Source organism: Giraffa tippelskirchi, chromosome 10 (genome assembly GCF_054371585.1).
Source record: "Giraffa tippelskirchi isolate mGirTip1 chromosome 10, T2T-mGirTip1v1.2.pri, whole genome shotgun sequence".
Lineage (NCBI taxonomy): Eukaryota > Metazoa > Chordata > Mammalia > Artiodactyla > Giraffidae > Giraffa > Giraffa tippelskirchi.
In genome coordinates, this window is record NC_137284.1 from 155,066,520 (window position 1) to 155,092,986 (window position 26,467).

Sequence of the window (26,467 nt, forward strand, 5' to 3'; positions counted from 1 at the left end):
AAGATGGGATCAATACCTGCCCTGCCATCCTCCTGGGCTCCTGGGAGGGCCCCACTCTGAGCCATGCCAGGGCTGCTGAGCACTGGGAGGTGGCAGTGGGGAATCCATGGGGAGGAGCTGATCCATTTCCTTGTCTCCCTCCAAGGAGTGCCACGGGCTGGTGGACATGGAGCCATTCCACCTGCGATGCTTGGCAGCTGTGTGTGGCTGCGCCCTTGGCCAGGACTGCCTGTGCCCTGTGCTCGCTGCCTATGCTCGGCGCTGTGCCCAGGAGGGTGCCCTGCCTTCCTGGAGAAACCGGACCTTCTGCCGTGAGTCTGCTCAGCCGGCCAGCTGCACCGTTACACTCCTTCCAGCACCTTCTAGGAATGGCTCAGGGGATCCAGGGGCTTTGCAGCAGGGGAGGGTCCCAGAAGGATCTCTGACCTCAGCAGATTGCCGGCTTTGCCTTCTTTCAGAGGCCTGGGGGCTCTGGGGTCCAGAGAGGTGGGCAGAGCAGCCCCTGACCTGCATGCGTCTCTGTGCCCAGCTGTCCTGTGTCCCGGTGGCCAGGAGTACCAGGAGTGTGCCCCAGCGTGCGGTCGCAACTGTGGGGAGCCCGAAGACTGTGGGGAGCTGGACAGCTGTGTGGCCGGCTGTAATTGCCCCCTGGGGCTGCTGTGGGACCCCGAGGGCCAATGTGTGCCCCCCAACTTGTGCCCCTGCCAGCTTGGAGCCCATCGCTATGCCCCTGGCGGTGCTGCTATGAAGGACTGCAACCACTGGTGAGAGCAGAGACCTGTGGGAGGAGGCAAAGAGCTTGGGGGTTAAAAGGTGGAGCTTAGAGAAATGGGGTGAGGGATGTGGGGAGGATGGCATGCCCATTAGAGCACTGATAACATCCCCTCAGTTGTGCGGCCCTTTAGGGCTTATAAAGCACTTTCATGTACATTACCTTATTTAATCTTACTTACTTCTGGCATGTGTGCTAAGCTGCTTCAGTCGTGTTCAACTCTTTGGGATTCTATGGACTGTATCCCTTCAGGCTCCTCTGTCCATGGGATTGTCCAGGCAAGAGTACTGGAGTGGGTTGCCATGTCCTCCTCCAGTGGCTCTTCCCCACCCAGGGATCGAACCTGTGTCTCCTGCATTGTGGGCAGTTTCTTGAGCGCTGAGCCACCAGGGAAGCCCAATATCCTAATAAAGTAGGGAGTATAAGAATTGTTCCCATTTTGCAGATGAGGAAACTGAGGTGCAGATAGGCTAAACAGCTTGCAGGGTCACAGAGCTTGTTAATGACAAAGGACAGAACCCAGATCTCTGAATTCCAGTTGAGGGTGGTCCAGAGGCTCTTCTAAGGGTTAGGACATAAAGAGAAGTTGCAGATCTACAGACACTGTGCCAGAGTCCAGAGTTTGGTGGGTGAGACTTCAGTGAAACCCTTCTCCCACCCGTACTGGCAGTAGGGTTGTTCAGTATCTCGGCCTCTCCCCAGAGCCCAGAGAATGGCTTCTATTGGTGTTGGGGCAGGGTGGCAGTGTGTAATCCCAGGTGTGACCAGGTGCTTCTCACACTTCCTGTGCTTATGGCAACTGGGGTTGGGGGTGAGACACTCAGGTCTCCAGCATCGGAGCTGGACCTTCCCACAAGGTTAGGGGGCTCTGGACCCCCTGGGATCCTGAGGCTGTCCCAGGGCAAGTCAGGGGCCTGGAAGTGAGGTCATTTCCCTGCCTCCCAACCTCTGGCAGTGTCTGCCAGGAGAGGGGCCTCTGGAACTGCACTGCTCACCACTGTACTCCGCCCCGGGCCTTCTGCCCCCGTGAGCTTGTCTACATCCCTGGAGCCTGCCTCCTCACCTGTGACAGCCCTGATGCCGACCGCCCCTGCCTCCCAGGCAGCCCAGGGGGCTGTGTCTGCCCCCCAGGCACCGTGCTGCTGGTACGTCTGGGAGGGGCTCCGCTAGCCAGCGCCGTGCCCTGGCCCATGGCTGGGTATAATTGGCAGGGAGGGGGCACCAGGCAGTCCTCCACAGAGCCCTTTGTCCCCGGCCTCTGCTAGGAGGAGCGCTGCGTGCCTCCCGAGCTCTGTCCCTGCCGTCATGGTGGCCAGTGGTACCCACCCAATGCTACAATCCAGGAGGACTGCAACCTGTGGTATGTATGCCCAGCCCTGTGACCTCTGACCCTGTGACCTAGTGACCCCTGGCTGGCGGTTGGGATGATGGGTAGGGTGGGATACCCAGATAGGCCTGGACAGTGGAAGCTCCCAGCATCTCTCTGACCCGAAGGTCTGTCTGGCGTTGCCTGGAATCTGGACCGCTGCCTCCCCAGCATTCAGCCCCCGGGGTCCTGGTCTTCCTGATGGTTTCCCCTCCCCCGTTGCCCACAGTGTGTGCCAGGGTCGGCAGTGGCACTGCACGGGCCAGCAGTGTGAAGGACGGTGCCAGGCGTCAGGTGCCCCTCACTATGTGACGTTCGACGGGCTGGCCCTCACCTTCCCTGGGGCCTGCGAGTACCTGCTGGTGCGAGAGGCCAGCGGCCAGTTCACGGTCTCTGCCCAAAACCTGCCCTGCGGGGCCAGCGGCCTCACCTGCACCAAGGCGCTGACCGTGCGGCTGCAGGGCACCGTTGTGCACATGCTCAGAGGTGGCTGTGACGTTGAAGGGTGACGTGGCCAGGGAGGGGGCCCCCCGGGGGGCATCACAGCTCTGCAGGGGCAGCTGAGGCCTGGGGTTTCCCACGTCTCCCCACTGCTAGCCATCAGTTCGGGGAGGGGGCAGGGGGAGCTGGTGACTCTTCTCTTTGTTGGGAATCCTGATTCTGGAAGGCTCCAGGAAATTAAAGCCCAGAGAGCTCTAAAGACTTGCTCCAAGTCACACGGCTAGAGAAGCAAAGGAAAGGCTGGAGGGGAGGGAGGCTGGGAGGGCCTCATGGGGGTCTCGAAACCCCTGGACCCTGAGGCCGAGCCTGAACGCTTCTGCTCCCCCACAGGCAGGGCAGTGACGGTGAATGGGGTGAGTGTGACGCCCCCCAAGGTCTACTCGGGCCCCGGGCTGAGCCTACGCCCCGCTGGCCTCTTCCTGCTCCTCAGCACCCGCCTGGGCCTCACCCTGCTCTGGGATGGAGGTCAGCACCCCGCCCCCCGAGTCATCTGACCCACACCCTGCAGCTCCCGCCCCCCTCAGAGTCTTCCTCCTCCACACATCTGATCAGAGTCTCCAAATTATGTTTTCCTCATTACATCTTTCTGCCTTATGAAAGCAATACCTCCTCACCAAAAGAAACAGTTAAAGAAATAGCAAGTTTTAGAGAGAAGAAATAAAAATAAATCTCCTAACAGCCCACCACCCAAACCCAAGTAGCGGGTGATTTAGAAATAACATGATACTGAGAAATCAAAGGGAATCCAAACAGCCCCCGGTGTGGGCAAGGTCATCTGCACTGAGGCCTCTGGGGCTGGAGGGTGTCACAGCCTGTCCTGGACTCTGGAATCCCGCACTCTGGAGATTTTCCATACCCCACCTCCAACCCAAGTTTAGTTAAGAAAGTAGGCTCTCACTTCCTGCCCTGAGCCCCCCATAGGTAGGTCTCACGTCTGTCACCGCCAAGCCTCTGCCCCAAACATGAGGGAGCCAGCACCGCTACTGGGGGTGGGGGGTGGTACCTTTGTCAGATGGTCAAACCGGCCAGCATAATATAGGCGCCTAGGTCTTCTCCCCACTCCTTGTAGCTCCGTTAGTAAAGAATCTGCCTGCAATGCGGGAGATCCGGGTTCGATTCCTGGGTCAGGAAGATCCCCTGGAGAAGGAAATGGCAACCTACTCCAGTATTCTTGCCTGGAGCATCCCATGGACAGAGGAGCCTGGTGGGCTACAGTCCATGGGGTCACAAAAAGTCAGAACAACTTAGCGACGAAACCACCACCACTGCCAGGTCTTCTCCCCACTCCCGGCCCTGAAGAAGGCCCCCAGATCCGTCTCCAGAGCCCCCCTGCCACACTCTCTGTCTAGGCACCCGGGTCCTGGTGCAGCTGTCCCCCCAGCTCCGCGGCCGGGTGGCTGGCCTGTGTGGAGACTTCGATGGAGACGCCAGTAATGACCTTCGGAGCCGCCAGGGGGTCCTGGAGCCCACCGCCGAACTGGCCGCCCACTCCTGGCGCCTCGGGCCTCTCTGCCCGGAGCCGGGGGACCTGCCGCACCCCTGTGCTGTGAGAACGGGCAGGAGAGGGGAGCAGGGGGGGGGGGCAGCTGCTGGAACCCGGGGTGGGGGTTGGTTCCAGAGGCGGGGTGCTGCGGAGGGGTCTGGCTGGTCCATGGAGGTGTCCCTGCAGGTGAACGCCCATCGGGCCGGCTGGGCCCGTGCCCGCTGCAGGGTGGTGCTGCAGCCGCTCTTTGCCCGGTGCCATGCAGAGGTGCCCCCACAGCAGCACTACGAGCGATGTGTATATGACACCTGCGGGTGAGAGGGGCAGGCCTGGGGCCCCAGGGTGGGCATGCGTGTGTCGGCGGGGGACAGGGTGGGGGCTGACTGCTCCCTCCCACAGCTGCGATTCGGGGGGCGACTGCGAGTGTCTCTGCTCGGCCATTGCCACCTACGCAGACGAGTGTGCCCGGCATGGGATCCATGTGCGCTGGCGCAGCCAGGAGCTCTGCCGTGAGTGTGCCCGGCCCTCGGTCCGCAATACCCGGTCTCGCCACCAGCTCAGCTCCTCTGGGGATACTTCTGGCCTGAGAGCCATTCATTCATTCATGGCGTGCTTACTATGAGCCAGACGCTTACCTGGATGAACCAAACATGCTGAGATCGCTGCTCTGTTGCAAATAGCCTTGGGAGGCACCCAGCAAGACATCCACGCCATCCATACACCCTGGTGCCCTCCACGGGCATCGCCTTGGGCTGGCTCGCCTGCTGCTGTTGCTTCCTGGGGACCTCGCCCCGCGGTGACCCGGGCCTCTCTCCTCCCCATCCAGCTCTGCAGTGTGAGGGGGGCCAGGTGTATGAGGCCTGTGGCCCCACGTGCCCCGCCACGTGCCACGACCACAGTCCCGAGCCCGGGTGGCCCTGCCAGGCCGTCGCCTGTGTGGAGGGCTGCTTCTGCCCCGAGGGGACTCTGCTGCACGGTGTGTAGGGTCAGAGTGGGCAGAGGGGAGGGGGCTCTGAGGAGGGGGGTGTGGAGGGGCCACAAGGCCATGGTGACGGGGTGCCCCTTTGGACCAAGCCCTGCCGTCTGTGCCCTCAGGAGCTGTCTGCTTGGAGCCGGCTGCCTGCCCCTGTGAGTGGGGGGGCAGCTTCTTCCCGCCGGGCACGGTGCTGCAGAAGGACTGTGGCAACTGGTGAGCAAGGGGTGGGGGGGTGAACCTTGGGGAGCCCCTGTGCCCCCAGGGCGGCTGCTGATCCCCGGATGCTGTGCCCTCAGCACGTGTCGGGAAAGTCAGTGGCTTTGTGGGGACGACGGCGGTGGCTGTGCGGAGCCCGGGCCTGGCTGTGCGGAGGGAGAGACCCCTTGCCGGGACAGTGGGCACTGTGTGCCCCACGGGTGGGTCTGTGACAACCAGGATGACTGTGGCGATGGCTCAGATGAAGAGGGTGAGTGTCCTGGGTGGCACGTGGCAGTGGAAAGTGACGAGTCGGGCCTCCGATGGAAGCATGTGTCCTAGGGCCACTTCCTAAGCTGCGAGTCCAGTTGCCAGCCTCTTGTGGACAGGGCTGTTCTGGTTTGGGGGCTTCTCTGGGACCCTCTGGCAGTATCCTGAGCCTGCCGGCTCTCTCCACTCCAGGCTGTGCCATGCCAGGCTGTGGTGAGGGCCAGGTGTCTTGCAGCTCCGGCCGCTGCCTGCCCCTGGCCCTGCTCTGCGATGGGCAGGATGACTGTGGAGACGGGACAGATGAGCAGGGCTGCCCGTGCCCCCAGGACTCGCTGGCCTGTGACAACGGGCACTGCCTGCCCCTGGCCCGGCTCTGCGACGGGCACCCCGACTGTCCAGATGCTGCTGACGAGGAGTCCTGCCTGGGTTAGTGGTCCCTACTCCGGGCTCCAGCCCACCAGGCATCCATCTCGTGAGCCCCCACCTGCCTGCCTCCCCTCCTTTGCCAGTCCAGGTTCTGGCTGAGAAGTGGGCACCCGCGGGCATGTGAGAGAGGGCACCCCGAGGAGCGGTATCCTGGGACCAGCCCCTCCCTCTGGCTTCAGGGCAAGTGGACTGCGCCCCTGGGGAGGTGTCCTGCGTCGATGGTACCTGCCTGGGGGCCATCCGGCTGTGTGACGGAGTCTGGGACTGTCCGGACGGAGCCGACGAGGGGCCTGGGCACTGCCCCCTCCCCTCTCTGCCCACTCCCCCCGCTGGTACCTCGCCCGGCCCCTCTGCTGTCTCCTGGGAGACTGCACCTACCCCCCTGGCCAGCGTCGGCCCTGGTGAGCCTCCTGGAGGAAAGGGGGTTAGAAAGCTGGCATCTGGAGGCCTGGGAGGGAGGGGACAGGGGCTCAGGTCTCAGGGGGAGACCTAGGGGCACATGGTGGGGTGGTGGAGGGAAGGAGCAGGGCACAGACCAGCTTCCTGGAAACACCAGAATGAAGGAGGCGAAGGGAGAGAGGACTGAAAGAGTCCAAACCTTCTTCCTAGGAGTTCAAAGCTGCCTCTAAACTGAGTGGCTTCTGTTGGGAATTCTTGGATGAGGGGAGAGCTTTAGAAAAACCAATCTGTCATCAAAATGCAGGAAGGACTGGACTTGGGGAGGGGCCGAAGGTGGGGGGAGGGCCGGGCGCAGGGAGGGGCCCCGGAGGGGCCTGGAGAGGGGCGGCGGCGGTGGAAGGGCCGGGCCGGCCTGCGGGGAGCTGGTCCGCCCCTCCGAGGTCTAGCGAGGATGTTCCCGCAGCGCGGCCCTGTGGCCCCTTGGACTTCGCGTGCGGCAGCGGCGAGTGCGCGCCCCGGGGCTGGCGCTGCGACGGCGAGGGGGACTGCGCCGATGGCAGCGACGAAAGCGGCTGCGACCGGCCCTGCGCGCCGCATCACGCGCCCTGCGCGCGCGGCCCGCACTGCGTGGCCCCGGGGCAGCTGTGCGACGGCGTCCCGCATTGCCCCGACGGCTCGGATGAGGACCCGGGCGCCTGCGGTGAGAGCCGGGCGGCGACACTCGCTGGCGGGCAGGATGCCCTCTCTTCCCACCCCAACCCGGGCGCTCCCACTAGAGAGAGTTTTGTGTTCTTTGAATTTCTTCTGTGAAACTCTCTGAAAACTTCTGCCCGCCCACCCAGCCGTGGGAGGGCGCGGGGGAGGAGAGTAGAAAGGGCTTTCTGTCTTTGATAAAAGGGCGGGCCTGGGTGGTTGTGCCACACGGGGTGGACCTGTTTGGGGGGTCCCCTCAACCTCTTCTCACCAAAACTGGGGGTCCTTTTGTGTCCCTGCAAGTCACCTTCACTGTCCTGACCACCGTGGGAGTCGCGCTGTCCATAGGCCCCATTTTCCCCCCTCCCCATGGCCTGCCTTCCTGCACCCTCCCAAAGGTGCCTCTGAGCCAGGCTGGGTCCCCTGTGATTTTTGTCTCATACTTGGCCCCCTCCAGGGTTCCCCAGTGGCTCAGTGGTAAAAGAATCCGCCTGCAAGGCAGGAGACTTGGGTTCGATCCCTGGGTGGGGAAGATTCCCCTGGAGAAGGAAATGGCAACCCACTCCAGTGTTCTTGCCTGGAGAAGCCCATGGACAGAGGAGCCTGGTGGGCTCTAGTCCATGTGGTCACAAAGAGTCAGACACGACTGAACGAGTAACGCTTTGGGCTTTCCAGGTGGCGCTAATAGTAAAGAACCCACCTACCAGTGCAGGAGACACAGGAGACTAGGGTTCGATCCTTGGGTCGGGAAGATCCTCTGGAGGAGGGCATGGCAACCCACTCCAGCACTCTTGTCTGGAGAACCCCATGGCCAGAGGAGCCTGATGGGCTACAGTCCATGGAGTTGCCAGGAGTCGGAAGACTGAAGTGACTTAGCATGCATACAAGCCCTCCATGCCTTTGGCTCTCCGCCCCTCCACCCAGCAGGCTCCACCCAGCTGTCCCCTTGCAGGAGTCTCTTCCCCTGTGACTTGACTCCCCAATTGTGCCTGAACCCCCAGTGGCTCTGGGACGGGCTCCCTGCCTGTCCTGGGGGCGAGGACATGGTGGGCACGCTGTTCCCCTGGTGGAGGCCAAGGCTGATGGGGGCCGGGGCCGCGGCTCCCACTCCCACCTAACTGTTTTCTCTCCTCTCCCCTCAGAGGGGCTGCAGGCCCCAGGAGGCCCCAACCAGACAGGGCCTCCCTGCCCGGAATACTCCTGCCCGGATGGCCTCTGCATCGGTTTCCAGCAGGTGAGGCTGGGGAGCGAGAGGTGCAGGAGGCCGGAGCCCCCCGGTGCCCTCAAAGCACGATTTGCCCCGACCCCGCTGTTCTGACCCCAGGTGTGCAACGGGCAGCCCGACTGTGAGTTGGCAGGGACAGCAGGGCCCTCCCCGGAGGAGCAGGGCTGTGGGGCCTGGGGGCCCTGGAGCCCCTGGGGGCCCTGCAGCCAGACGTGTGGGCTGGGGATGCAGGGCCGGAGTCGCCGTTGCTCGCCCCCAAGCCTCCCGGTGCTGCGGCACTGCCCCGGCCCGGAGCGCCAGACTCGGGCCTGCTTCGTGGCTGCCTGCCCAGGTGAGGGGGGCGCCTGGGCACCAGGAGGCCAGCACGGCGGGCGGGACCTGTGGAGAGCCGGGAGGAGGAGGAGGAGCGCCGGGCCCCTCGCCCAGCCTCACTGCCGCCCCCTACCCTGCCGGCCGGCCCTTGCCCCCAACAGAGGACGGTACATGGACCTCCTGGTCGCCCTGGTCCCCGTGCTCTGAGCCGTGCGGGGGTATCACGGCTCGCCACCGGGAGTGCCACCCACCCCAGAACGGGGGCCGGACCTGTGCCACGCTGCCCGGGGGCCCTCCCAGCACCCGCGAGACCCGTGAGTGGACAGGAGGCGGGCGCGGCGGGGGAGGAGTTTGTCCCCGATGGGGACCCACCCGCGATGACCTCCAGTTCGGCCTCTCTCAGGGCCCTGCCCTGAGGATGGCTGTCACAACGTCACCTGCTCCGGGGAGCTGGTGTTGCATGCCTGTGCCCCTTGCCCTTTGACTTGTGATGACGTCTCTGGTCAGGCCGTGTGCCCCCCCGACCGGCCCTGCGGCGGTCCAGGTAAGGGGGCTCTGGACCTGGGATGCGGGGGGCCCTGTCCACCCGGCCGAGCTCTCCGCAAGCAGGCCTCACGCCAGGCCTCCCTCAGGCTGCTGGTGCCCTGCGGGGCAGGTGCTGGGTGCCCAGGGGCGGTGCATATGGCCACGGCAGTGCCCCTGCCTGGTGAATGGCGGCCGCTACTGGCCCGGGCAGCGCATCAAGACCGACTGCCAGCTCTGCATCTGCCAGGACGGGCTGCCCCGGCGCTGCCAGCCCAGCCTAGACTGTGCGGGTGAGCCCCACCCTGGCCCTTCCCAAGGGGCTCTGGTCTCCCCCAGACCACCTAACCCAGACTGTGTGGGTGAGCCCCACCCCGGCCCTTCCCAAGGGGCTCTGGTCTCCCCCAGACCACCCAACCCAGACTGTGTGGGTGAGCCCCACCCTGGCCCTTCCCGAGGGGCTCTGATCTCCCCTAGGGGCCTCTGGTCTCCCCAAGACCGCCCAGCCTGCCCCAGCTCTGACTCGTGGCCCCCCCTCAGTGAACTGCGGCTGGTCAGCGTGGTCCCCCTGGGCTGAGTGTCTGGGCCCCTGTGGGAGCCGGAGTATCCAGTGGTCCTTCCGGAGCCCCAACAACCCCCGCCCAGCCGGTCGAGGGCACCAGTGCCGGGGCCTCCACCGCAAGGCCCGCAGGTACCGCACCCCAGGAACTGCACCTCCAGCTCCCAGCTGGGAAGCCGCCTGTGTGCGCCCTTCCTCACTCGAGGTGCTTCCATGGGCCGGACCCCAGATGAGGACCACCCCCCCCCCATTCTGTGCCCTGTTAGTCTAAACACCAGGACTCCCAGCACATCTTTGGGGACCCCTGGCCTTCTGCATCAGTTTTACACCTAGTACGTTCAAAAGAGGGATGTAGGGAGCCCACAGGTCCAGGGTACCGACCCTCTGGTCTGCACCCTGTGCCTCAGGAGGTACCTGGGGTGAGGCTTGTCGGGGGAGTAGCCATATCTGCCTGCCCAGCCCCCTCTGAGACTGGCTCTACCAGCCAAGGGCCTTGGCACAAATTTCTTCCACCCCCCTCTTTTGGGTCAGCTGCAGTCACTCTGGTTCAGGGGTGGGCTCGCGGTGATGGGATGACCAACTGTCTCCTGTGGCCCAGGACTCTCCAGGACTTTTTATCACTGAAAGTCCCGAGTCCTGGGAAACGCCTCTCCCAGGCAGGCCAGGGTGGGCTGGTCACCAGGTGAGGGGCAGCCCCTCCGCTTCCCAGGTGCCAGACGGAGCCCTGTGAAGGCTGCAAGCAAGATGGCCGGGTCCACCGTGTAGGGGAGCGCTGGCGAGGGGGCCCCTGCAAGGTCTGCCAGTGTCTGCATGACGGCTCGGCACGCTGCTCCCCCTACTGCCCGCTGGGCAGCTGCCCCCAGGTGAGGCAGGCCGGGGGGCGCCCGGGGGCAGGTGGGGGCTGGCAGCAAGGGTGGGGTGGGGCGTGGTGTGTAGATGCCAGAATTGTGGGCGGCGGCTGATGGAGCGGGCCGGAGGGGCCGATTCCCACGTCCAGCCTGGCTCTTGCATCCGCAGGACTGGGTTCTGGTGGAGGGAGTGGGGGAGTCGTGTTGCCGCTGCGTGCCACCTGGTGAGTGGGTCTGGGGGCGGCAGAGGAGCTCCAGGGGGAGGAGGATGGTGAGGACCCAGAGGGAGCAAGAGGTGGCTGCACTGAATCCTGGGGGGCAGGGGCGGCACTGGCTACCCCAGCCTCAGGGTGGGGGGAGCCTGGGTCTGGACCCTGGGCATGGAAGGGGCCCTCCGGGTGGGAGTGGAGGCCCCTAAGGCCGGGCCTCAGTTTCTGTCCGCCCGCCTCCTCTGACCTCCCCTACGAGATCACCCTTGAGGGTAGTTTGCTTTCTCTGGTTCCAATGGGCTGGATCTGGTTCCTTTCCAGTTCTCTCTAAGAGCAACCATGACCAAGTTCAAGACCATCTTTACTTGGAAACTGAATGATAAATAAAACAGAATGCAAAGGCTCAAAAACGGATGCACTTTGGGGCCCAGACTTCATATCTTAAAAGTGCACCCATAGGCTGCTGAGGTTGGGAGAGCGGCCGCCTGCACAGTGGTACAGGTGGCTGACTGCACAAGTTACCTGGCGAGTGGGGACCAGACTTTAGCCTGAAAGACCACTTCCATCCAGAGATGCCCTTTTCTGGTGCCCACAAAGGTCCCCTATTAGCGACAGCAGCCCTGATCAGGAACTACAGCCGCTTGGTTCTGGCCCCTGAAGTGGCTTTGGGCAGGCGGTTTTAGTCTGTGTTCTCTGAATACATTCAGTGGAAGCGAAAACCCCTGACTCACTCGGGGATGGATCTTTCCCAGCTGTGGGAGAGAGAAAGTGCTCCAAGTGGAGAGAGGTCAGGCGAGGGCTGGTGTGAGCCTGTGTCTCTCCTCCTCCGCCTCCAGGAGAGAACCAGATGGTCCACCCCATGGCCACTCCCGTGCCCGCTCCAACCCCCAGCCCTCAGATCGGAGCCCCTCTGATCACCTACGTTCTGCCTCCCCCTGGAGGTAAGGGCCACAGTTGTAGGGCCGAGGTGGGGGTGTTGCTGAGGGGTTGTCCAGCCTGGGAGGGGAGACCGGATCGCTGGACTATACCTCTTGTCTTCCATGGGGAGGACGGTTATCCTGAGGATCTGTCTAGATGTCAGCCCAACCTGTTTCCTCCCTAACCCTGCTCTCCCTGGACCAGCCTCTAGTGACCCTACAAGGTCAACCGGATGGGCTTTCAACCCCCTACAGCAGCCCTTGTGCCTTCCTAACTATGCCCCTGGCATGCTCCAGCCCCTCTCTTGTGCACCCAGATCCCTGCTATTCACCCCTGGGCCTGGCCCGACTCCCCGAAGGGAGCCTGCCTGCTTCGTCCCAGCATCTGGAGCACCCCGCCTGGGCCGCCGTCCTAAGGCCTGCCCTGGGGGCGCCAGGGTGGAGCCCCCTGGAGCATGCTGATACTCAGGGGCACACCCTGCCCCCCTACCTGCAGCTCGACCTTCTCCGGCCCAGGAACCTCACCGGTCAGTGGGGAGACGGCAGAGGCCGGGGCTGGAAGAGGAAGGGGTGGAGGATGGTGGGGCTGGGGGTGGCGCTCGCTGCTTTAGCTCTGCCCCTGCCCCTCCCCCAGGCATCATAGTGCAGGGGGCTGGGTCCTCAGACTGGCTCCAGGTCAGCAGTGATGGTCTACACTGGCACAGCTATCATGACATCCGGCCTGGCATTCAGCCCGCACCCCAGGTACCGCCTACTCAGGCCCCCTGGACCAGTGACCCACCATGTCCTTTTGTGTGGGCTCACAGTCTATGTTCCCAAGGGGTTTCTAGTCTCCAGTGGGACATTTCCTACTTTAGAGGCTTGTTCAACACCTGTTAGTAGCAGGGACAGTGTTCTGTGGGGCAGAAGGACCATAGTCGAAAGGGCATCAGATATGATCTAAGTGGCTCAGATGGGGGGCAGGTGTGGGAAGCCCTACTGTGGAGGGAGGGAATTGAGGTGACAGCGAGTTCACTGAGGGCCTCGGGGTGTGCGGAGAGCAGCTGAGCACAGCCCTGCCCTCGTGGGGCTAGAATCCTCCCCAGGGAGACTTGGATGGTAAAGAATCTGCCTGCAATGCGGGAGACCCGGGTTCGATCCCTGGATCGGGAAGATGCCCTGGAGAAGGAAATGGCCACCCACTCCAGTATTCTTGCCTGGGAAATCCCATGGACAGAGGAGCCTGGTGGGCTACAGTCCATGGGGTCGGAAAGAGTCGCACACGACTGAGCAACTGACATTTTTACATTCAGGGAGACTGTATGTTTGCTCTTAAGTATTTGAGGAGCACCTGCCACGTGTGGGCACTGGCCTGGCCCTGGGGACACCGCAGGGCAACCTGCCCTCAGGAAACTAGGACCGGAGCCCCTCAGCCTGGAGGGACCCGGATGACTCATGCTGGGAGACCATGAGCACTGGGACGGCCCAGTCCATGCAGGTTGGGGGGACGAGCAGGGGGGTGCTGGGCAGGGTCACGGTGGCAGCCTGAGCAGACACCCCTGTGCTCGTAGCTTTTCCCCGAGAACTGGGATGGCACCTCCACGGTGTGGACCTTTGCCCGGATGGTGCAGGCGCGGCATGTCCGGGTGTGGCCTTCTGATGGGCACCACCAGGCCACCCCCCAGAGTGATGCCAACCCGGGCGGCCCCCTGCGGGTGGAACTGCTGGGCTGTGAGCCAGGTACAGGCTGGGCTGGGGGAGGGAAAGGTGGCAGTGGGCAGGAGGGAAGGGCAGGAGCCCTCACCATCCCCCCTACCCCGCCATGTCCCCACTGGGCAGTGCCCCCATGCCCAGGGGTTGGGCACCGCTGTGCCAGTGGCGAGTGTGCCCCCAGGGGGGCCCCTTGCAACGGTGTGGAGGACTGCGAGGACGGCTCCGATGAGGAGGGCTGCGTGCCCCCGCCCGCAGGTGCCGGCAGGTATGGGGCGCCCTGCCGCCCGGCTCAGCCTCGGCGGGGGGAGGGCCCAGCCTTGCGGGAGGAGCCTGTGTCACCTTCGCCCCCAAACTGCCTGTGGGCCGGGGTGTGCCAAGTTGCTGCAGCTGGGCGTCTTCAGAGGCCCCTTCCCATGCTGGATTCTGTGCCGTTGTCCTGGAGCCGGAGGTCAGTGGTTCTCAGAGGGTGGTCCCCGGATCAGCGGTGTCAGCATCACCTGGAAGTTGGTAGAAATGCCACAGCCCAGACCTGCTGAGGCAGACACTAGGGGACGAGGGGCGCCCAGCCCCTCTGCTTAACAAACCCTCCAGGGGGCTCTGACCTTTGGGACCACAGTGGAGGGCTTCCCCATGTCTAGTCTCAGCGGGCAGTGCCCTCCCCAAACCCACCCAGGGATGACCCCCTGCCTGGATGGGGCTTCCAAAGCTGGGAGAGCCCCTGGAGCCCCCATGGTTATTTTTCTCTCAGAATCGAGTCCACAGCCTGGAGCTCTGTGCCCTCCTCCGCCCAGCCTGGACAGCTGCCACCTCAGCCCAGCGAGGTGTGTGGGGAGACACGGGCCCAGCGGGTGGGGCGCAGGGCCTGGGGCACCTCGGCATCCCAGCAGCCCTGGGCCTCCTCCCTCCCTTCACGCGGTCAGCCAGCGTGGCCTCCCTGTGCAGCCCTGGTACTTCTTTCTCCATCAGGGCTTCGGCCTTGAACCTCCTGGGGCCAGCCTGGTGCTGGGCTGGGGGCCAGAGGGATGGCCAGGGGTGCAGGGAGCACAGGGCGGATGCCGGGCCGGGAGGAGTCTGGGAGACAGGAGAGGCGTAGAGGCCCATGTGCTTGTAGTGTGGCGATGCCCATAGGCTGGTACCAGGGCATCAGGTGCTCAGAGCCAACCCGAGCCCAGAGTCCCCGGAGGCTTCCTGGACAAGGCCTGAAGGATGGATGGGAAGTAGGGGGTAATGTAGAGATGGGGGCCGGGCACTTGTCCCACTGGAGAATAGCCTGGTGGGGACCCCAGAGCGGGAGTGACCACAGCCCTCAGGCACACGCATGGGTGCTGGGGGTGCGATGGGGGTTTGGAGAGAAGGGCCGGAGTGGCCCCCTGGGTGGGCAGGAAGAACAGCTCCTGAGCTTCTAGCACCTGGGGGGTGCGGAGCCTGACGTCAGATTGCACACCCTGGCTCTGCCCTGCACTGTGGAGGGGGTTGGAGCTGGGGGTCCGAGTGCACCCCCTGGGGGGGATGAGAGGCCGGACACCAGGCTGAACTGCTCCTGGGCTGGGGCCTCACCGGCAACTGACCATCTCCTCTCTCTGCAGGGTCTGGCAGAAGCAGAGGCTGACCACTGGCATCCCGGGTGGGGGTCACCCATGCCCCCGACAGGTACGTGCCCAAACTCCAGGCCGCCTTCCTGGCCTACTCCCCCCCCAAACCAGCCTGCCTGTTCTTTCAGGGCTGGGGGCTATTACATCTCTAGAGGTCAGTCTTCTGACCCCTCTCGCCCTCTGACTGAGCAAGGTGGGCTCAGGGAGGCAGGCGTGGTCCCCGTGGACTCCTTGGCCAGGTCCAGCCCATGCCCACCGTCTTGGACTCCAGGGTGCGAGGCTCTCAGCTGGTCCCCAGGGCTGAGTCTGTGCCCTGCAGGGGGGCTGCCTTCCCCAGGTCCCTGGCCCATCTGTGGGCTGCCGCCTGGCACTCCCTCCACCCCCCAACCCTGCACTCACCCAGCCAAGCATCCATTTCAGAAGCATTTGCAGGCAGCAGATGTCTGTCAGTGGGCACAGGGAAGCCAGGGTCACCCTGTTAGTGGGGTGCTAAATAAGACAAAGAAGGGGCTCCCGTTGTGTGCCAGCCCCCCCCCACCATGGCCGCCTGCTCCTTCACCTGCACGAGGGCCCACGAGAGCCGTCTTCAGGGGAGGCGGCCAGTAAAGGCTATCAGGGCAGTCAGGAGTGACCTTCTCTCTTGGGACGTGTTAGGCCCGTCTTACCACCTGCCCAGAGCCTCAGTTTCCCCCTCTGTGAGCCCAGGAACACTTACAATTGACGCATACGGTCCCTTCCAGAAAGTTCTGAGGATAGCTATTCGGGAGCCTGGCTAGCAGTACTTCTGCATCTCTTGTGAGAAGCAGATGAAGCTGCTTGAACCATCGCTCGGGTCCACGGAATGCAGACTGACATGACAAAGTCTCATCTCATCCCAAGTCTGGTTCTAGAAAAAAGGCTGTCTTTTAAGCAAGAATCTCTTGTACAAAATAGGTTCATCCCTCTTTTCTCTGTAGCTGCCAGGAGGCTCCCAGCCGATTTCTCTGTACCTGCAGTGAAGGGCTGGTACTGAGTCTCTGGCTGGGCGGCTCCTCCTGCTGCTGTCTGCGTTTCTCCATAAACGTTGACTTTATAGTGAGTTTCACTTGGAGGCTGCTGTGTGTGTCTTCGTGAGCGCAGGTTACACATCTCACTCAAAACTAAGCTTTTCTTCTGCGTTCAGTTAAAGCCCTTCTTGTGCCCCTAGGACAGCTGAGTCCCCTTTCCATTTTGATCTGAAACCCCTCGGAAGGTGGGGTGTCACCTGTCACCACCCCGAGACCTGGAAAACCCTCTGGAGGGCCCACGTCGGCCTCATCTCAGGGACAGGGGACTGATGGGCTCCCCCTCCCTCCTGCACCCCCAGGCAAGGAGCCAGCGAGTCTTGGGTCCGAGACTCACCCAAGACCCGGGGGATCTGCGCAGACCGCGACCCGCACCGACACCTCCCAGCCGGAAGCCCAGGCCCTGAGACCAGAAATGGCAGCTGTGACAGTGCTCCCCCCACACCCGATGATGACCCCCGAGGTCCCTGCTGGTGAGATGCCTCCTGACCTATAGAGACGGCTTCCCCGTGGAGGAACCGAGCCCCTGAGAGCTTGGCTGCTTTGCTCCGGGCCACACAGCTCAAGCTCAGGAGCTTGGGAGGATCAAGCCTAGGACCCAAGTCTCCTGAGACCGCTCCCTGCTTTTCCATAATCCCATCAGGGGCAGGAAGGGAGGGCACAGCTGATGTCAGGAGGGAGGCCAGGTGCTGCTGGGAGGTGACGGAGGAGAGAGGACAGGGCTGGGAGTGGGGGGCGATGGCTGCTCAGCTGGCTGCGGTGGTGCCCGCAGGATGGAGCACCACCCCGGGGCCCTTCCCGCCCGTGCGGTGCAGCCCAGGCCAGGTGCCCTGCGAGGTCCTGGGCTGAGTGGAGCTGGAGCAGCTGTGTGACGGGAGGGAGGGCTGTCTGGACAGCTCTGATGAGAGGCCCTGTGGTGAGCACCCCGGAGAGTCCGGTGCCATGTGGGGGTAACAGCAAGACAGCTGTAGGTTTGGGGAGGTGCCTGCCTCCATTTCTAGCATATATGAGAAGGTCCTGGGAAAGTCTAGTGGCCACGGGGAGTGGAAGGAAACTGAGTGGGTAAAAACAAACCAGCAGTGTATGTTTTGGGGATGGTGAAGTAGGGGCAGGGCATGGGATAGGTGTTTTATAAAACCTCTCTGACCTTGGAGGTTGTTCATCTATCCATCCATCCATCCATCCATCCATCCATTATCGACCCATCTATCCATCCATCAAAGTAGACCACTATGCTCAAAGCCTAGTTTTCAATCAAGAGAAGAGCTATCAAGTGTTAGCCAATAACAGGAAAGATGGAGTGTTAGCCCGTTACCCCAGGGGGAATCCATCAGGAAGGGATACCTGGGGAGTGAACTGTTCTTAGACGCTCTGGCTTCCCTGGGGACACTCCAAGAGCTGTTGACAAACGGAGAGACTGTGAGATGGTGTGTGGACGGAAGACCAGCCCCCCACTCACAGCAGAGGGCAGCTTGGGTGCCGGACGGGGTGGGTGCGGGAGGAATCAGGAGGAAGGGAAGGCCGGGCCTCTGTCAGCAGGTTCAGTTCTGCCCTGGGCCTGGGGTTGAAGGGGTTGGTTTATTACCCAGCCGGAATCACCTGTGCGGCTCCCTTGCCCTTCCCCAACCCCAGCACGGGCAGCGGGCACCATGCCCTTCACCGTGCCCACCACCGCCCTGCCGGGGCTGCTGGCCACCAGGGGCCTCTGCTCGCCGAGCCAGCTGACCTGCGGCAGTGGGGAGTGTCTGCCCGCCCAGCGGCGCTGCGACCTGCAGCAGGACTGCCACGACGGCTCAGACGAGGACGGCTGTGGTAGGGGCGGGGCCGGATCAGGCCGTGGGGTGGGCGGCGGGGGGATGGGGGGGAGCCGCCCGGGGAGGGCCCGCTCCCGCGTGAGCCCCGCTCTGAACCCGGCCCACCTGGCCCCGCAGTGGACTGTGGCCTGGCGCCCTGGTCTGGCTGGAGCAGCTGCAGCCGTAGCTGCGGCCTGGGCTTCGCTTTCCAGCGCCGGGAGCTACTGCGGCCGCCCCTGCCCGGGGGCAGCTGCCCTCCGGACCGGCTCCGCAGCCAGCCCTGCTTCGTGCAGGCCTGCCCAGGTAACCGGCCTCTCCTCCCAGGCCTCCCCGCACCCCCTCCCCAGGTGGGTCACCCGCTCCCGCTTGGGACCCGTGTGTCCGGCTCCGGGACTCTAGGAGGACAGCCCTCTCCGACATCCCAGCCTCGCCCCCAGCCCCCGGAGGGCTCGTCGGAAGGCGGCTCCCCTCCCGGCCCTCTTCCTGCCGGAGTGTGGGAACTGGAGCCGCAGCTGGCCCGCCCCAGAGGGAGGCTGTGAACAGGCGGCCCCGCTGGTCCTGGGCTCTGCGCCCGAGGCCCTGCGGCGCTTTTGTTCAGCGGATCCGAGGGAGGGGCCCCAGCCCGCCTCATCCTTGCATCCAGCGTTTCCCACGTGGGGCGTCCTCCACCCGCAAGCAGCTCTTGTAACCCCGCTTCTCACCGCTGCCTGCAGGGGGCGCACCGCCCTGAGATTCCCTTTTTGGGGACCAGAGCCTTGATCCCCAGAGGCTTTTCCACATATCGCTCCCCCCACCTAAGGGGGCTTTCCTGGGACTGGAGGGGAAGCTGCGGAGTCCTCGAGGAGCTGCTCTAAGCCACCCCGCTGGCCACTGCCCAGACTCCCCGGCCGCTTGGTTCTGCTCTCTCTAGCGGGGTTGCAGCTCTTGGGGTTCACCGCCTGGTTCACCCCCGTTCTTCCTCTGCCCCCCCCGCAGTGGCTGGGGCGTGGGCCGAGTGGGAGGCCTGGGGGCCCTGCAGCGTCTCGTGTGGGGGCGGCCATCGGAGTCGTCGGAGAAGCTGTGTGGACCCCCCGCCCAAGAATGGTGGTGCCCCTTGCCCTGGGGCCCCCCAGGAGAGCGCACCCTGCAGCCTGCAGCCCTGTGCAGGTGGCACAGGTGAGAGGAGCTGGCCTGGGGCAGGGGTTGTCTGAGGGGGGAGCCCCGGGGTGGCGGTGGGGCTGTGGGACCCGTCGCTGGGCCTCTTGGCGCCAACTCTGCTTGTGCCCACCCTGCCTGGTGCCCATCCTCCCCTCCCCCCAGACTGCGGGCAGGGCCGCGTGCATGTGAGTGCTGAGCTGTGCCGAAAGGGGCTGGTACCGCCGTGCCCACCCTCCTGCCTGGATCCTGAGGCCAACAGTAGCTGCAGCGGACTCTGTCTGGAGGGTGAGGTGCACCCAGCAAGCAGGGGTGCTGCGGGCAGGGCCCTCGGGGGTGGTGGGGGAGAGTGTGGGCGGAGGGCCACCAGCCCTCCGTCTCCACCCACCCCCTCCTGCTGCCTCTCACTCTCGGGCCTGAGCGCCCCCTCCCCCACCCAGGGTGCCGCTGCCCCCCTGGGCTCCTTCTCCAGGGCGCGGACTGCCTGCCTCTCTCCGAGTGCCCCTGCCTTGTGGGCGAAGAGCTGCAGCAGCCAGGGGTGCCCTTCCTCCTGGATAACTGCAGCCGATGGTCAGGGCGCCTGCCCGCCGTGTGGGGGGGCGGACTGGGGCGGGGTCAGGGGCCGCTCCCCGCTCTCCTGTCCTGACCTCCGCCCTCGGCCCTCCACCCCCCCAGCGTGTGTGAGAAGGGGGCCCTGCTGTGTGAACCAGGGGACTGCTCTGTGCCCTGCGGCTGGTCAGCCTGGTCGTCCTGGGGTCCCTGTGACCGCTCCTGTGGCTCTGGCGTGAGGGCCCGGTTCAGGTGTGCGGGCAGAGGGGAGATGGAACCGGAAGGGATGGGGCGGTGCGGGGCGACCGGAGGGCCTCCGGGGGGCGAGGGGTGTGCGGGGAGCAGTGCCCAGGCTGCCTCTCTCCCCAGGTCCCCCTCCAACCCTCCAGCTGCTTCTGGGGGCGCCCCGTGTGAGGGCCAGAGGCAGGAGCTGCAGGCCTGCTACTCGGCGTGCGGGGCAGGTGGGTCCCCGCCCGCCTCCGTCCTCCAGATTCCTGCCGCGAGAGGCGGCGGGTCCAGCCTGCTGGTCACTCTGCTGGGTGGTCAGCGAAGCCTCCCCCGTTCAGGAGGCGCCCGGGAGAGGAGATGAAGGCCTGGGGGGGCGTGCAGCTGTCTGAGAGCAGGATGGGGGCGTGAGGCTGGACTTGATGGCTGCGGAGGGGAGGGGAGGGGGGATGGGGTGGGATGGGGTGGGATGGGGTGGGGTGGGGTGGGATGGGGTGGGGTGGGGTGGGATGGGAGCAGAGGGGACAGATGGAGGGGGGGGGCGGGACGGGAAGAGGGGACTCGCTCAGGACCTCCTGGAGCCCAAGACTATTACCCTCGCTCCATGGTTGGGGGCCCCCAGAGCCATCCCAGCAGAAGTCTCTGGGTCTTTTGTGTGCAGGTGACTGGGCAGGGTAAGAGCAGGGACGTTGGGGTGCAGCTGGGGGCCTAGGGTATCTGGGCCTCAGCTCTGAGCAGGAGAAGAAAGGAGGGGCCCTTGGAGAATGACAGCTGGATGTCTGAGGGGTCTCTAGAGTTCATTCTCACTGAGGCTGAATGAAGGACCGTTGTTTAGAAGGCTCTAGAAGAAACTGTGAGGATGGGCGTGGGCATGCGGAGGTACCCACCAGGCCCCCAGATAGAGGTGGAGGCCTAGTGAACCAGATTCAGTTCAGTTCAGTTCAGTCGCTCAGTCGTGTCTGACTCTTTGCGACCTCATGGACTACAGCATGCCAGGCCTCCCTGTCCATCACCAACTCCTGGAGTGTACGCAAATCAGATTCAGCAGGAGGCTAAGCTCTGAGAGGGAGAGCTGGGTCCATGGTGGGGGTCCCAGAGAGGCAGAGACCACGCCCCTGTAGCTTCTCAGACCCCCGTCGCCCTGCGCCACCCTCACCTTGCGGGGCCCCACGTGGTCTCCCACCCTTTTCCTTGCAGATGTGCCGGGCTGGACACCCTGGGCTCCATGGTCTGCCTGCTCCCGGAGCTGCCTCGTCCCTGGAGGGGGCCCAGCCCTGCGCAGCCGTTCCCGGCTCTGCCCCGGCCCCAGGGACATGTCCTGCCCAGGAGAGGCCACCCAGGAGGAGCTCTGCAGCCCCCCTGTGTGCCCAGGTATGGCACCCTCTGGAGGGGGTGGCCCTCGGGTGGGGTGAGGCACAGGTGAAGAGAAGGATGCTCCGGGAAGGGCAGGGGCAAACCTGGGTGTTACCCAGAAGCTTCTCTCTGGCCCCCAATCATAGCCCCCACCGGAAACCCAGCTGGGGATGCACAGGGTGGGCCTGGCCTGAAGGTGTGTTGGGGGCAGCCCTGGAGGTGTGGGTGTGGTGGGCAGTGACCCTGCATAGCTTTGGACCCCCCATGCCCACCCTGGCCATCCCCTATCTCTGCCGCATCCCTGACCATTGTTGGCTGTCTCTTCCTCCCAGGGCTAGGTGTCTGGGGTCAGTGGGCCGCCTGGTCCGCCTGCTCCGCACCCTGTGATGGGGGCATCCAGACCCGAGGGCGTGGCTGCTCTGCCTCGGCTCCTGGGGACCCTGGGTGCCAGGGACCCCACAGCCAGACCAGGGACTGCAACACGCAGCCCTGCACAGGTTAATGTCCCCTTCCCGTTCTCCCATCCGCCTTGTCCAGCTGGTCCCCGGTGGGGGGCGCTGACCTTCTCCCCACCCACCTTGGCTGGGCACCGACCTCTGCCTTCAGGACAGGCTGTGCCTTGAGCTGACTTGGCCCGACTTCCTGCCTCCTCCAGCCCCCAGCCGCCCCCCGCCCCCCCTCCCATCTCCTGGCCCCTCTGGCGTGCCCCCTGCTGAGACCCGCTCTGTCTTCCCCATGCAGCCCAGTGCCCAGGCGACATGGTGTTCCGCTCAGCAGAGCAGTGCCGCCGGGAGGGGGGCCCATGCCCCGGGCTGTGCCTGGCTCAGGGCCCTGGGGTAGAGTGCACCGGCGTCTGCACCCCTGGCTGCGCCTGCCCCGCGGGCCTCTTCCTGCACAACAGCAGCTGCCTGCCTCTGAGTCAGTGCCCCTGCCAGCTGCGCGGGCAGTTCTATGCCCCCGGAGCAGTGGCCCGGCTGGACTCCTGCAGCAACTGGTGGGCACCAGGGTTGGGGAGCGTGGAGGGGGGAGGCTCATGGCTTCAGAGGTGGGCGGGTGTGGATTCCTAACGGCGGCAGGGGGTCTCGGAATGCCTCCATCCTGAAGTGAAGCCTGGAGCGGTGGGTATCTGTAGGAACTGTCTGGCTCCTTTATTCATGGGGAGACCGAGGCTTAGTTGAGGGAGGCGATTTATGATGGAACTAGAGCCTAGAGATGTTCTGGGAGTTGATGATGGACAGGAAGGCCTGGTGTGCTTCAGTCCACGGGGTCGCAAAGAGTCGGACACGACTGAGCGACTTAACTGAACTGAGAGCCTAGAGTTAGGGGGGCAGGTCTACGTTCTCCTTCCAGTTACCTCTGTTTCTCTTTCCTGAATGTAATTGTCTTCCTGGGACCCACTTGATTTCTGCTCGGAAACCCAACTCTCAAAAGTTGGAGCGCCCAACTCTCAAAGCTGATACCAGGAATCTGCCAGCAGAGGGGGCACTAACCCCATTCCTTTTTTTTTTTGTTATTATTTTTCTTTATTCAGTTCATTTTTTTTCTTCCTTTTTACTTGGTCCTCCTGCAATTCCCTCCTTCATTCTTCCTCTCTCCCCCACCCCTTTCTCGTTTTCCTTTTCTCTCTTAGATTTTTTTTCCCTGAAATGTCAACATTTTTGACAAGTGGGTTTTAAAACATTTATTGGAGAAAAACAAAAAGGAGGAAAAACTCAAAAGAGAGATCCAGGAGACTCAAACTAGTATCTACTCCTTCTGAACAGCTCCTAACTGGCCTGAAAGAGTCGCTCAAAGCCATCTCTACAGTGTTTAATAAATATAAATGGAATAAAATTACAAAAAGGCTACTTCTTTTTATCAAGGCAATAAAACCATGGGACAGAGGGCAGCATGGTGCCTGGGGGACATGGAGGGTGGAATTGGGCGGGGAGGATGGGTGAGAATCCTTGGTCACTCACAAACTCCACGTGGGACGTAGGGCAACTTGCTTTACTTCCCAGACCCTCGGGTTCCTTTTCTGTGCGGTGGACACCATGTCCCGGCCACTTCTCCCTGGGGGCAGATACATAGGACTGCAAGGGGAAGGCTGACTGTGGCCTCTCTGGGCCCTCTCTTTGCAGCACCTGTATCTCTGGTGAGATGGTGTGTGCCTCGGAGCCCTGCCCAGGTACCCCCATGCTTGGGGCACAGGAATCGGCAGGGGTCTTAGGGATGCTGGTCCCTTCAGTAATCAACCTGCTGGTGTCAGGGGTGCCCCCAGGAAGTTGGGGTCCAGGGAGGACTTGACCTGTCTCGCACATCCCATGTCTCTTCCCCACACCCGCCCTGGCAGTGGCCTGTGGCTGGAGCCCCTGGACCCCGTGGAGTCTCTGTAGCCGCAGCTGTAATGTGGGCGTTCGGCGGCGCTTCCGGGCGGGCACAGCGCCCCCTGCTGCCTTCGGGGGGGCTGCATGCCAGGGCCCCAACATGGAGGCCGAATTCTGCAGCCTGCGGCCATGTGGAGGTGAGAGCAGCGACTGCGGTCCTCGAACCTGGGGACTCCCCGCCCTGGACCCCAGGACAGGTGCAAGGGCCTGCCCAAGGAGATGGCACAAAGGTGTGGTTCCCCGGGAGTCCTAAGAGGATTTCTCCCTGGAGGCCCTGTTCCAGGTGGAATCCTGGGGCCTCCCGAGGAGGGTTGAGGTGTCCGGAGGTGGGTGTGAGGCTGCCGGGGCCTGGGATCCGGGGGGTGGAGTGACTGGGGGCCTGGGTGTGACAGGCAGGGCCTGCAGTGACCTGGGTGTCACCCCAGGTCCTGGTGGGGAGTGGGGCCCCTGGTCTCCGTGCTCCGTGCCCTGTGGGGGCGGCTACCGGAATCGCACCCGAAGGAGCGGCGGGCCCAGCCCCGTGGACTTCTCCACCTGTGGCCTGCAGCCCTGTGCGGGTGAGGGCACCCACCTTCTCCTCCCTACCCCACCCAGAGTTCCGTCAACCCCTCCCTGTCCCTCCAAGAACTCCTCTCCTGGAGCTTCCGGGCAGCCCCACAATCTCCCCGGCTACACCCGGAGCTGATTCCTCCCCCTGGGGGGGACCCTGGGGGAGAATCAAATGTGTCTGGGCTGAGCTGTCAACCTGTGTCCCCCAGGGCCAGTGCCTGGTGTGTGTCCCCCAGGCAAGCAGTGGCTGGACTGTGCCCAGGGGCCCGCGTCCTGTGCAGAGCTTGGCGCCCCGAGAGGGGCTGACCAGCCCTGCCACCCTGGCTGCTACTGCCCTTCCGGGATGCTCCTGCTGGTGAGTGTCCCCTGCCTGGCCTCAGAGCCAAGACTGTGGGGCAGGAGACAGGGCGAGCCTGCAGGGTTGAGGATGGAGCGCTGAACTCAGGGCACGTGGTTCTGCTCTGCCAGCCCCATGACCAGCACGTGACCCTGGGTGAGTGGCCATCAGGTCTTTTCTCCCAGAAATTGGGGGTCCATGCCCCCTCCCCATGGCCCTTGCACCTGATGGTGTGTATTTCCCCAGTGCTGGAAATTGGGAAGAGATGGGTGTTTGGAAGGAGCATCCATGACATTTGAGGGTGGGCGCCTTCCAGGTGGGTGCTGAGCTCTGCTTTGGGGGAGTGTGGGCAGACTACACTGGAAACCAGAAGGCAGTGGAGGGTTTTTGATTCCAGAACAATGTGTGTGTGCCCACCCGGGACTGCCCCTGTGCCCACGGGGGACACCTCCACCCCCCAGGCAGTGCTGTGCTTCATCCGTGTGAGAATTGGTGAGGCTGCCACCCCCTGCAGTGGCCCCGTGACCCCGAGGACCCTCTGTCTCTCCTCTGCAGTGGGGGGTGGGGGGGTTGGGCTCCATGGGCCACAGAGACACCCCCTCCCACAGGTACAGTGTCCAGCTCTTTGGAGCCAAGCCTGCGTGTGCCCCTCGCCTGCCCCCTCCTCACCAGTCTCGCTCTTCCCACCCGTCTCTGTCTGCTGGGGCTGTACCCAGCCCCCCTCCTCTTCCGGAGTTTGTGGGCAATTCCTGGCCTCCCCTGGCCTGTGGCTGCATCCCTCCCACCTGCTTCACATGGCCTTCTCCTCCCTGGGTCTTCACATCCTCTTTGTCTGCACCTGTGTCCCGATTTCCCCTTTGCAGAAGGACAGCAGTCACATCGGGTTGGGGGTCAACCTAATGGCCCCATTTTAACTTGATCACCTCGCAAAGACCCCCCCTCTCCAAGCAAGGTCACAATTCTGCAGTCACGCTCACACATTAGGGCTCCAACATATGAATTTGTGGGGACACATTCAGCCTGTAAGGGCGCCCCCACTGTCTGCTGCTTTTCCACCAGCTCCTGTGTGTCTGGGCTCATCACTAACTGCACCTCCTGGCCCTGTGAGGAGGGTGAGAAGAGGGCCTCTCCTGACTTCACCCCCCACCCCCTGCCCCGCCAGAGTGGGTCTGTGCAGGGGTGGGAGGGGGGTAGCACTGGGGAGGAAAGCCCTCGGGAGGGGTGGGGGCAGAGAGGGGGCAGCCTGTCCTGTGCACCACATTCTGCCCCCATCCTTTGGGCCCCTTCAGCCTCCACTGTCCTCTCTGCCTCTCCCTGCTGCGCACCCCAGGTCAGCCCACGTGGTCACCCTGGACCCCATGGAGTGAGTGCTCGGCCTCTTGTGGCCCAGCCCGGCGCCATAGACACCGCTTCTGCACCGGGCCCCCCGGCGGGGCGCCGTCCAGTGTGGCACCACTGCCCCTGTTGGCCTTGGCACCTCCTCTTTGCCCAGGCCCCGAGGCAGAGGAGGAGCCCTGCCTCCTGCCAGAGTGTGACCGTGAGTCCCGTGGAGTCCAGACGTGCCCACCACCTTGCCCCAGCCAAACCCAGCCCCTCACCACTGCTTCCTCTTCTGTTCCCCAGGAGCTGGAGGCTGGGGCCCCTGGGGACCCTGGTCCACCTGTAGCCGGAGCTGTGGGGGGGGTCTCCGGAGCCGGACCCGAGCCTGTGACCAGCCCCCACCCCAGGGCCTGGGGGATTACTGCGAGGGGCCTCGGGCCCAGGGGGCAGCCTGCCAGGCTCTGCCGTGTCCAGGTACCTGCCGGGGACGGCAGTGGGGGTCAAGGAGGAAAGGTGGGAAAGCTGCGGGGGGCATTCTGGGGAGGCAAGCGGGGAGGTTGGGGGACGGGGGAGTGACCCGCACAGCTGTCAACCCACCCGGTGCCCTCCCCCCCGCAGTGACCAACTGCACCGCCATCGAAGGGGCCGAGTACAGCGCCTGTGGCCCTCCCTGCCCGCGCTCCTGCGATGACCTCGTAGTGAGTCTGGGCTCTTAACGGTCACATTGCCGGACGGCAGGGTGTGGCCCCTCTGACCTGGGGCCGTCCGCGGTTGGAGGGAAGGAAAGGGGTCGGCGCCCAGCCAGCCCGGCTCGTGGTTGTAGAGGGCAGCGGGAGTAAGC

General features: G+C 64.0%; 1 protein-coding gene and 1 long non-coding RNA gene across 2 annotated transcripts in view; one reads left to right on the forward strand and one right to left on the reverse strand.

Moving 5' to 3' along the window:
• LOC145524623 (SCO-spondin-like) overlaps positions 1–26,467 on the forward strand; it is a 51,871-nt gene that overhangs the window by 6,769 nt on the left and 18,635 nt on the right. Inside the window, 51 exon segments of the mRNA XM_081537217.1 lie at positions 146–311; positions 530–764; positions 1,728–1,917; positions 2,038–2,132; positions 2,368–2,624; positions 2,970–3,104; positions 3,989–4,185; positions 4,309–4,436; positions 4,522–4,631; positions 4,949–5,098; positions 5,218–5,311; positions 5,395–5,564; positions 5,756–5,989; positions 6,169–6,390; positions 6,852–7,088; positions 8,224–8,315; positions 8,406–8,637; positions 8,780–8,932; positions 9,022–9,162; positions 9,251–9,433; positions 9,681–9,831; positions 10,409–10,562; positions 10,717–10,771; positions 11,593–11,697; positions 11,991–12,200; positions 12,308–12,417; positions 13,224–13,392; positions 13,492–13,630; positions 14,114–14,186; positions 14,952–15,015; positions 16,303–16,473; positions 16,773–16,916; positions 17,633–17,812; positions 17,932–18,096; positions 18,769–18,948; positions 19,093–19,215; positions 19,368–19,497; positions 19,603–19,728; positions 19,846–19,937; positions 20,899–21,072; positions 21,387–21,551; positions 21,796–22,048; positions 23,175–23,221; positions 23,387–23,557; positions 23,846–23,977; positions 24,179–24,324; positions 24,704–24,798; positions 25,366–25,418; positions 25,637–25,843; positions 25,930–26,100; positions 26,245–26,324. Of these exon segments, the coding sequence (XP_081393343.1) occupies positions 146–311; positions 530–764; positions 1,728–1,917; positions 2,038–2,132; positions 2,368–2,624; positions 2,970–3,104; positions 3,989–4,185; positions 4,309–4,436; positions 4,522–4,631; positions 4,949–5,098; positions 5,218–5,311; positions 5,395–5,564; positions 5,756–5,989; positions 6,169–6,390; positions 6,852–7,088; positions 8,224–8,315; positions 8,406–8,637; positions 8,780–8,932; positions 9,022–9,162; positions 9,251–9,433; positions 9,681–9,831; positions 10,409–10,562; positions 10,717–10,771; positions 11,593–11,697; positions 11,991–12,200; positions 12,308–12,417; positions 13,224–13,392; positions 13,492–13,630; positions 14,114–14,186; positions 14,952–15,015; positions 16,303–16,473; positions 16,773–16,916; positions 17,633–17,812; positions 17,932–18,096; positions 18,769–18,948; positions 19,093–19,215; positions 19,368–19,497; positions 19,603–19,728; positions 19,846–19,937; positions 20,899–21,072; positions 21,387–21,551; positions 21,796–22,048; positions 23,175–23,221; positions 23,387–23,557; positions 23,846–23,977; positions 24,179–24,324; positions 24,704–24,798; positions 25,366–25,418; positions 25,637–25,843; positions 25,930–26,100; positions 26,245–26,324 (7,656 nt within the window).
• LOC145524662 (uncharacterized) lies at positions 13,147–18,359 on the reverse strand. The gene is made up of 7 exons (XR_014067733.1): positions 17,920–18,359; positions 17,727–17,807; positions 17,345–17,398; positions 15,947–16,403; positions 15,673–15,843; positions 15,357–15,432; positions 13,147–14,564 (listed from the first exon to the last, which is right to left on the reverse strand). It is a non-coding gene; the product is annotated as an uncharacterized LOC145524662 (long non-coding RNA).